Raw genomic sequence first — 9,988 nt, 5'->3', positions numbered from 1 at the left:
AGTGATTGCCAATAACGCTCTCGAAGCCATCATTGCCCACGTTAAGAGTCACGTTAACTAAGTTAACGTGAACTCTAACGTGAAGAAGGGACTTTGAGCCAACGTTAGTGACACTTAACATTATCACCAACGTTGGCCAATGATCATAAGTGGCTACGTTAAAGTCCACGTTAACTTAGTTAACGTGGCCTCTAACATTAAAAGGGGGAAGGAAGCCAACGTTAGTGACACTCAACATTGTCATTAACGTTGGCCTAAGGTGCAATGTACCATGTTAACTCCCACGTTAACTTGGTTAACGTGGGAGCTAACGTAAGAGGCAAGGGTAGTCGACAACGTTAGTGACACCCAACATTGTCACTAACGTTGGAAGCAACCACAAAACCCCAAGGAGCCATGTTAACTTAGTTAACGTGGAAGGCTAACGATGATGAGTGAAAGATGAGCCAACGTTAGTGACACTCAACATTGTCACTAACGTTGGGGATGGCTAAGAATGGCCATGTTAGAAGCCACGTTAACCTAGTTAACGTGGACTCTAAGCTTCTAACGTGAGACATAGGGGCACATTGGAACGTTAGTGACAATGTTGAGTGTCACTAACATTCTCGAAGGATGGCAAGGCCACGTTAGAAGCCACGTTAACCTAGTTAACATGGGATCTAACGTGAGGCAAAGGGGTACATTGGAAAGTTAGTGACAATGTTGAGTGTCACTAACGTTCTCGAACTCATTCTTTCACTAAAACGTTAACACCCCTAACGTCCTGAGCTAAAGTCTCTGCCCACTTCACACTTTCTCTCTGCAAGTAAACCCAAGCCTAAATGAAGAAGAGAACTGCTTCAAACTCAAGATCTAAAGGCCCAAGACTTGAAGAACCAACTAGAAGCTGAGAAGAGTAGTATATATAGGAGTAGCTTTGAATTATTGGTGGTCGAAAAAGTTTTGGGAAAATAGCACTACTCTCTGTATTTTTACTTTGCTCTTCTAGTTCCATTATGTATTCTCCATTTTTGTTTTCATTTTCTAGAGCTATGAACAACTAAACCCCTTTCATTGGGTTAGGGAGCTCTGTTGTAAGTTGATGGATCAATACTAATTTTCATTCTTCTTCTTCTATCTTTTCTCTTGATTTTACTTGAAATCTTTCCATCTTCATCCCATTGAGTAGTTATCTTGGAAAAGGAGCTATTCAAACTTGGATCTCTTCTGAACCTTGAAAGAGGAATGAAGAGATCAAGCTAGAAATGCTTTCTCATGCTGGACCAAATTGGGTTTGGATGGATATGTGACTATAATCCTCTCAATACTTGATTTGGGAAATGCATGTGGTATAATCAGTGACCACACTTCATCTCTTCTCATGAGCAATTGACCAAGGAATTGGCTATTGATCAAGATTTGAGAGATTGAATTGCAAGAAATTGTAATTCAATCAATTAAGATTGCCAAGGAGATCAATGAGTGCATTGATTGAGGAAGAGATGAAAATGAACTTGATCCGGAGAATTACAACATCTCCTATGCCCAATGAACTCCCCAATTCTGATCTCACCCATTCTCTTTAGTTTCTGCATTTACTTTCATGAGCAAACACCCCATTCCCATTTACAATTCTGCAATTTACTTTTAGTCATTTACTTTCAGCACTTTAATTCTAGCTTTTACTTTTTCTGTTATTTACATTCCTGCCATTTTAATTTCTGCAAATCTCAACCCAAATTCTGAATTTGCTCAACTAGAACTTTCTTCTAATTAAAGTTGCTTGATCAATCAATCCCTGTGGGATTCGACCTCTCTATTGTGAGTTTTTACTTGACGACAAATTTGGTACACTTGCCGAAGGAAATTTGTTGAGAGACAGTTTCCACTTGCATCAATACCACTATCTTTAATCCTAGCAAATAAGATATGAATTTATCTAAAGCATGAACAATAGCTAGGAGCTCCTTTTCAGTAGTGGTATAGTTGGGTTGTGCCGCATCAAGTGTTTTAGAAGAGTATGCAATGACATAAGGGAGTTTACCATCGCACTGTGCAAGCGCAGCACCTATAGCTTGGTTTGATGCATCGCACATTATCTTCAATGGCAACGTCCAGTTGGGGCCTCGCACAATCGGTGCCGTGGTAAGAGCTCTCCTTAGCTCTTCAAAAGCTTTCACACATTCACTATCAAACTCAAAGTCCACATCTTTTTAGAGTAGGCGCGACAATGGCAAAGCAATCTTGCTGAAATCTTTGATAAAGCGCCTATAGAATCCTGCATGTCCTAAAAATGAGCGGAACTCCCTCACAGATGAGGGGTGAGATAAAGTGGTGATAAGACAAGGTTAGTGTCAACACATCTAGCTAAGACCTTAGCCAAGTTCTCCAAGCAACAATCAAAAGAAGTTCCATAAACACTAAAGTTATCCATAAAGACTTCCAGACAATTCTGCATTAGATCAGAAAAGACACTGGTTATGCACCGCTGAAAAGTAACGGGTGCATTACATAGTCCAAATGGCATCTTTTTGTAAGCAAAGGTGCCAAAAGGGCAAGTGAATATGGTCTTTTCCTGATCTTCAGGAGCAATGTGAATCTGGAAGTAACCAGTGAATCCATCAAGAAAATAGTAATGGGATTTACCCGCTAAACGGTCCAACATCTGGTCGATAAAGGGCAAAGGGTAGTGGTCCTTCCTTGTAGCGGCATTCAACCTTCTATAGTCGATGCACACTTGCCATGCATTTTGTACTCTCTTGGTGACCACTTCACCATCATCCTTTGTAACCGCCGTGATGCCTAATTTCTTAGGAACAACCTAGACTGGGCTCACCCACTCACTATCAGAAATCGGGTATATGATACCTGCATCAAGTAGCCTAGTGACCTCTTTCTTTACCACATCGAGGATGGTCAGGTTGAGCCTCCTTTGCGGTTGCCTAACCGGCCTAACTCCCTCTTGGAGAAATATACGATGCATGCACTTACGAGGGTCAATTCTCACAATATCGGCTAAGCTCCAACCAATTGGCTTCTTGTACTTTCTGAGAACATCTAGGAGCTTTTCTTCTTCTTCACTAGAAATCTCACTAGCGATAATGACCGGAAACTTGTGGTTGTCCTCTAAGAAAGCATACTTCAAATGAGATGGGAGAGGCTTCAATTCACTCTTTGCCTCAAGCTGAGGTTCCTTTTCGTCAAGCTCACAGAGTTCATTCTCAACAACTTTTTCATGTTCACCCTCTTGGTAATCCGTCTCTTCAATAACATGGTAGCACAACTTGTTATGGTCTTCTTCTTGCACTTCCGCTACCACTTCATCAATTACATCACATCAGAGAACGGAATGCTCTTCAGGAGGATGCTTCGTGGCTTCTGACGATTGAATTTTTGACGGTTTAGAATTTCTCAAATAAATTATCGTTGTAAAGTATAGTTTCTAAACCAAACAATAATCCTTTCGTACAAAAAATTGTTTGTCACAAGTAACAAACCCCTAATTTTATAAACCGAAGTATTCAAACCTCGGGTCGTTCTCCCTAGGAATTACAATAGAGTGTCTTGTTATTGGTTGTGAGTTATTTTGGGGTTTTGATATGAAGCATGAAAGATAAATGGAAAGAAAGTAAACTAAGGCCTAAAAAGGTCTTGGCAAGGGTTGGTGGTCAAGGATCTCTATCCTAATCAGCTTCTTCTAAATTGAACTTGATTGTCTTGTCCCCAACCTCAAAGGAATATGTAACGGTGAAGGAATCTAACTTGAATTTAGAGATCTTAAGGAAGGGTCTACCAATACTCGTACAAACTCTCTTGGTCTCTTTGCATTATACCCGAAATCTCCTTCCGGATATAGTCGGTCTTCTCTGGTGGGAAGAATTTATCTAGAAACTCTCTTCTCAAGAAATCCCAATAAGTAACAATCTCATCTGGTAGCGAATAGAACCATGTCTTTGCTTGCGCTTCAAGAGAGAAAGGGAAGGAAAAAACCATGATAGCCACCTCATCGGCTCCATGCCTTCGAGCTGTAGAACAAGCAACTTAAAAATCCTTTAGATGTCAGATGGGGTCTTGACCCAGCAACCTATGATACTTAGGTAGTAGATTTATCAAGCTACTCTTCAATTCAAAGTTTGGATCAAGGTTAGGATACCTTGCTTGCAATGGTTGAAGTACAATATCCGGAGCTCCTTGCTCATGTAAAGTGATCCGGCGTGGCTCCGCCATGTGTGGTTCACCTGTAGGATGTAAAGATGTATTAGTAGTGCCAACAGAAGAATAAGAAGTAGCAGACTCCAAGTCACTCTCGGTACCGTCTAGTGATTCGGTATGTTCCTCAAGAGAGGCCGAAGTACTAGCCATATAGTGCAACCGCCGTCTAGCTTACCGAGTGTGTAATAAAGTTCTTTCAATCTCGGGATCAAAATCGGCTAAGCTAGAATTCGGTTGAGACCGAGTCATCAAACTTGAGAGTCATAGCACAAAAATAAAAGAAGCTAAGCTATAGCTAAGTATTGAAAGCAAACAAACTATCTACAATATTCACATATTCACATAACCAATATCAAGGCATATGTTGCAACCATTCCCCGGCAACGGTGCTAAAAATTTGATGGACACCCGTGGACTATGTCGGAAGAGAATTTCTCAATAAAGTTGCGTTGCAAGTATAGCTCTACCAACAACAATCCTCGAGGATCAAATTTAGAAAGGAATTGGTTGTCACAAGTTCAACCCTAATAAAGTAACTGAAGTATTCAAACCTCGGGTCGTCTCACAAGGAATGGGCAAACATGTGCTTCAACATTGGTTAGAAATCCAGGGTTGTAAGTCATGAGCAAGAAAGTAAAATAGGAATCTTAGCAAACAAGTAATATAAAGTGCAAAGAACTAATTCAAATAATTGAGCAAGATGTGAGCAATTTCAAACTAAGAAGATAACATTCAATTTAATTCTACTCTCAACTAAACAATAACTACAACTAAAGCTGGACAATTAAGAATTTGAGTTTTCAAATATGAATAATAAAAGCAACTCTTGGCTAGGCATGGGAATTGGGGTCACTATCCTTGTCTAATAACCATATCTTGACAATTATGAGGAGCCAAACTCATTAAATCTACTTCTACACTTGAAGTAAGTTAATGGCTTGGTCAACATCTACCCATAAGGTCTAACCTCACTATTAATTAACCTAATAGTAGGCTAGTGTCAATGGCTATCAAATTGACCACTAAGGGTTCCCAAATCATCAAATCCATTAGACCCAGTGACTCAAGTTTACCCAATTCCTATGGCCTAGGCCAAGAGTAAAAAGAACTACTCCATAATCAAGGTAAATAATTCATCAAACACTTGGTAAGCATTAACAAAAGACATGTTCAAATTACAATTGAATTGAAATTAACAAATACCCACTAACAAATATCAACTTACAATCACTCAAACAACACAATTAAGCATAGAAATCATCAATGTAACATCAACAAGTCAAGATTCACAATATTCATGCAATGGGTATAAAGTGACAATTGACAAGAACCCATAAACTAACACAAGATCTAAGAAAAATTATACTAATGAATTCAAATTAAACAATCAAAACTAGTAATTAATAAACTCTAATTCAGACTCAACAAAGGAAGATCAAATTAAAGCTAGATCTAGAGAAGAACAAGGGTTTCTCTCTCTAGAAGAACAAAGAACCCAAAAAACTAAAAAATGTGTCTTAGTGTAAAAATGATTGATCCCCCCTTCTCCCTAGCATCCTTAGGTCTTTTTCCATGCGAAAACAGCTTGAAATTGAGCCTAATCAGCCTCAGAAATCGCCAAGCACAATTTTCTTTAAGGAGGTTACGTGCAGCTTCCCGTGCGTGCGTGCCATGCGTGCGTGCTCGCCGATTGCTTTTGTGATCCACGCGTGCGCGCCAAGTGCGCGTGCGCATCAGTTGGAATTCTCTGGCCTGCGCGGATGCGTCCATCCTTTCGCGCCGCTTCCAGCTATCCTCATCCACGCGTGCGCGTGATGTGCGCGTGCGCGTCGATGCTGCAGTTCCCAAAATCCAAATCTTCATGTTCCTTCCTCTTGTGCATGCTTTCCTTCTCTCTTCTAGGCCATTCTTACTTTATTAATTCTGAAATCACTCAACAAATATGTCACGGCATCGATTGGCAATAAAGAGGATCAAAATATAGCAATTCTAAGGCAAAATAAGCATGTTTTCTATTATGGAACAGTATTAGGAAGTGAACACAAAATCATGTATTTCTTGTGAATAAGTGCGAGAAATATTGACAAAAAACCCCAAATTAAGCACAAGATAAACCACAAAATTGGGGTTTATCAGTAAGCAGTTATCTTGTTTTCCTCTCCAGAAGATAAGTGGTTATCTTATCTTTCTCTCCAAAAAGTAAGATTAGTTTAGTTTGGAATTTGAAATTCAAAATTAGGCTATAAATAAGTGAGCATAGCTTAAAGAAAGGATCATCTAATTTCCTCTGTAATATCATCATCTTGTTTTCCTTTCACTTTTCCTTGGGTAACTAACCCTCTGTCAAAGGGTGGTGCACGAAATTGCAATCACACTTTTGCAATCCGCACAACTAACCAGCAAGGGCACTTGGTCGTCCAAGTAATACATTACGTGAGTAAGGGTCGAATCCCACGGAGATTGTTGGCTTGAAGCAAGCTACAGTTATCTTGTTGATCTTAGTCAGGATGCCAAGAGGGTTCTTTCGTTTTAATTGTAAAAAGTCAAAAGGCATAAAATAAATACTTATTGTGCAATAATGGAGAATATGTTAGAGTTTTGGAGATGCTTTGTCTTCTGAATTTCAGGCTTTTCTCTTGTATTCCTCTTCACACACGCAAGGCTCCTTCCATGGCAAGCTGTATGTAGGGTGTCACCGTTGTCAATGGCTACTTCCCATCCTCTTAGTGAAAATGGTCCAAATGCTTTGTCACAGCACGGCTAATCATCTGTTGGTTCTCGATCATGTAGGAATAGAATCCATTAATTCTTTTGCATTTGTCATCATACCCAACACTCGCGTGTTTGAAGCTCGTCACAGTCATCCAATCCCAGAATCCTACTCGGAATACCACAGACAAAGTTTAGACTTTCCGGATTCTCATGAATGCCACCATCAATTCTAGCTTATACCACGAAGATTCTAATTAAGGAATCTAAGAGATACTCATTCAATCCTATGTAGAACAGAGGTGGTTGTCAGGCACATGTTCATGGATTGAGGAAGGTGATGAGTGTCACGGATCATCACCTTCTTCATAGTGAAGTGCGAATGAACATCTTAGATAAGAACAAGCGTGTTTGAATGGAAAACATAAATAATTGCATTAATTCATCGAGACGCTGCACAGCTCCTCACCCCCAACAATGGAGTTTAGAGACTCATGCCGTCAAAGAGTATAAAATTCAGATCTAAAAATGTCATGAGATACAAAATAAATCTCTAAAAGTTGTTTAAATACCAAACTAGTAACCTAGGTTTACAGAAAATGAGTAAACTAAGATGGATAGTGCAAAAATCCACTTCTGGGGCCCACTTGGTGTGTGCTGGGGCTGAGACTTAAGCTTCTCACGTGCCTAGGCTGTTTTTGGAGTTGAACGCCAGGTTGTAACCTGTTTTTTGGCGTTGAACTCCAACTTGCAACCTGTTTCTGGCGCTGAACGCCAGACTGCAACATGGAACTGGCGTTGAACGCCAGTTTACGTCATCTATCTTCGCGCAAAGTATGGACTATTATATATTGTTGGAAAGCCCTGGATGTATACTTTCTAACCCAATTGATGAGAGCGCGCCAATTGGACTTTGGTAGCTCCAAAAAATCCATTCTGAGTGCAGGGAGGTCAGAATCTAACAGCATCAGCAGTCCTTTTTTAGCCTAAATCAGATTTTTGCTCAGCTCCCTCAATTTCAGCCAGAAAATACCTGAAATCACAGAAAAACACACAAACTCATAGTAAAGTCCAAAAATATGAATTTTTCCTAAAAACTAATAAAATTATACTAAAAACTAACTAAAACATATTAAAATCTATATGAAATTACCCCCAAAAAGCGTATAAAATATCCGCTCATCACAACACCAAACTTAAACTGTTGCTTGTCCTCAAGCAACTACATAAATAAAATAGGATAAAAAGAAATCAAGAAGCAATAATACCTCAGAGTTTTAAGTGAAGCTCATATTCTAATTAGATGAGCGGGGCTGGTAGCTTTTTGCTTCTGAACAATTTTGGCATCTCACTTTATCCTTTGAATTTCAGAATGATTGGCATCCATGGGAACTCAAAATTCAGATAGTATTATTGATTCTCCTAGTTTAGTATGTTGATTTTTGAACACAGCTACTTTATGAGTCTTGGCAGTGGCCCTAAGCACTTTGTTTTCCAGTATTACCACTGGATACACAAATGCCACAGACACATAACTGGGTGAACATTTTTAGATTGTGACTTAGCTTTGCTAGAGTCCCCAATTAGAGGTGTCCACAGTTCTTAAGCACACTCTTTTGCCTTAGATCACGACTTTAACCACTCAGTCTCAAGTTTTTCACTTGGACCTGCATGCCACAAGCACATGGTTAGGGATAGCTTGATTTAGCCGCTTAGGCCTGGATTTATTCCCTTGGGCCCTCCTATCCATTGATGCTCAAAGCCTTGGATCCTTTTCACCCTTGCCTTTTGGTTTTAAGGGGTATTGGCTTTTTCTTTTTCTTTATCCAATGATTCCTTGTATTTTTTTTCACTGCTTTTTCTTTATCAATTTCATGTTTTTTCAGATCAGTAATAATATTTCTCTTGTTCATCATTCTTTTAAGAGCCAACAATTTTAACATTCATAAAATTCAAGATAAAAAATATGCACTGTTCAAGCATTCATTCAGAAGACAGAAAGTATTGCCACCACATATAATTAATTAGAATTTTCCTTATTAAATACTCGAAAAATATAAATTGCCTCCTTTTTCTAAAAATATACTATTTTATTCATGTTTGATGATGATGAGAAAAATAAATTATAACTTAATTGAAAATAAAATCAAAATAGATATAATAATTACTACTACTTATATATAACTTCTAAGGTAAATTCCTATAATAACAACTATCACAGAGTTAAAGCTAAAATTAGAACTCAACAACCTTTATTTTGGGAAGTGGATGTTCCTCTAGTCTATGGGGTGCTTGGTCCTTCAGGAGATAATTTTTGACTCTTCAGTTCCTTTAAGTCACGCCCTTGCTCTTCTTGTTCCCTAAGCAATTTGCAAAGCATGCTATTTTGATTATTCTGTTCTTCCTTTATTTGGTCCATAGCTTCTTGCAACTTGGTAACAGATGCTTCAAGATGTTCCCAGTATTCAAATTAAGGGATTTCTGAGAGGAATTCCTGTGCTCTCTTTTTGATGGGGTCATCCTGCACTTGTTGTTTTTCCATTGATATTTTGGTGATTGGCTGCTCAACTGAGATATATTCAGTTATTCCCATCTTTACTCCAGCATCTTTACATAGCATAGAGATTAGGCTTGGATAAGCCAATTTTGCGTCTTTGGATTTCTTGTTTGCTATTATGTAAAGTTCACACGAAATTAACTGATGAACTTCTACTTCTTTTCCCAACATAATGCAGTGAATCATCACTGCTCTTTTAACCGTGACTTCAGAACGGTTGCTAGTGGGCAATATAGAACACCCAATGAAGTCCAGCCAGCCTCTGGCTACTGGTCTGAGATCTTCTCTCTTGAGTTGATTTGAGACACCCTGGGTCATCTTTCAGCTGAGGTAGCTTAAAGATCTCCCTGATTTTGTCAGGGTGGATGTGAACAATCTTTCCTCTGACCAAGGTCCGATAGTCATAGAGGGCAGTTCCAGATATTCTCTGCCTGTTTGTTTGCCACAGATTAGCGTAGAACTTCTGAACCATATTCCTTCCCACTTTTGTTTCAGGATTAGCTAGGATTTCCCAGCTCCTGTTTCGAA

The 9,988-nt window shown here is 39.1% G+C and overlaps 1 protein-coding gene across 1 annotated transcript; it reads right to left on the bottom strand.

The window, feature by feature from the left end:
* Window positions 1-2,290: 2,290 nt before the first annotated feature.
* Window positions 2,291-4,344, bottom strand: LOC107458722 (uncharacterized). The gene is made up of 4 exons (XM_016076927.2): window positions 4,221-4,344; window positions 3,816-4,007; window positions 2,885-3,300; window positions 2,291-2,803 (listed from the first exon to the last, which is right to left on the bottom strand). The coding sequence occupies exons 1-4, from the start codon at window positions 4,342-4,344 to the stop codon at window positions 2,291-2,293; spliced, it is 1,245 nt and encodes a 414-aa protein (XP_015932413.2).
* Between the last annotated feature and the right edge of the window lie 5,644 nt (window positions 4,345-9,988).

This window comes from Arachis duranensis, chromosome 7, assembly GCF_000817695.3.
Source record: "Arachis duranensis cultivar V14167 chromosome 7, aradu.V14167.gnm2.J7QH, whole genome shotgun sequence".
Taxonomy (NCBI): domain Eukaryota; kingdom Viridiplantae; phylum Streptophyta; class Magnoliopsida; order Fabales; family Fabaceae; genus Arachis; species Arachis duranensis.
This window is presented reverse-complemented; position numbering and strand designations above follow the sequence as displayed.

What these genes read in the sequence shown, in the direction of transcription:
- LOC107458722 (XM_016076927.2), bottom strand. Translation starts at nt 4,344, where the DNA reads ATGGCTAGTACTTCGGCCTCTCTTGAGGAACATACCGAATCACTAGAC. An exon ending in TACATCTTTACATCCTACAG is followed by an intron (nt 4,008 to 4,220) that starts GTGAACCACACA and finishes CTTGTTCTACAG; the next exon opens with CTCGAAGGCATGGAGCCGAT. An exon ending in TATCCGGAAGGAGATTTCGG is followed by an intron (nt 3,301 to 3,815) that starts GTATAATGCAAA and finishes TAATTGATGAAG; the next exon opens with TGGTAGCGGAAGTGCAAGAA.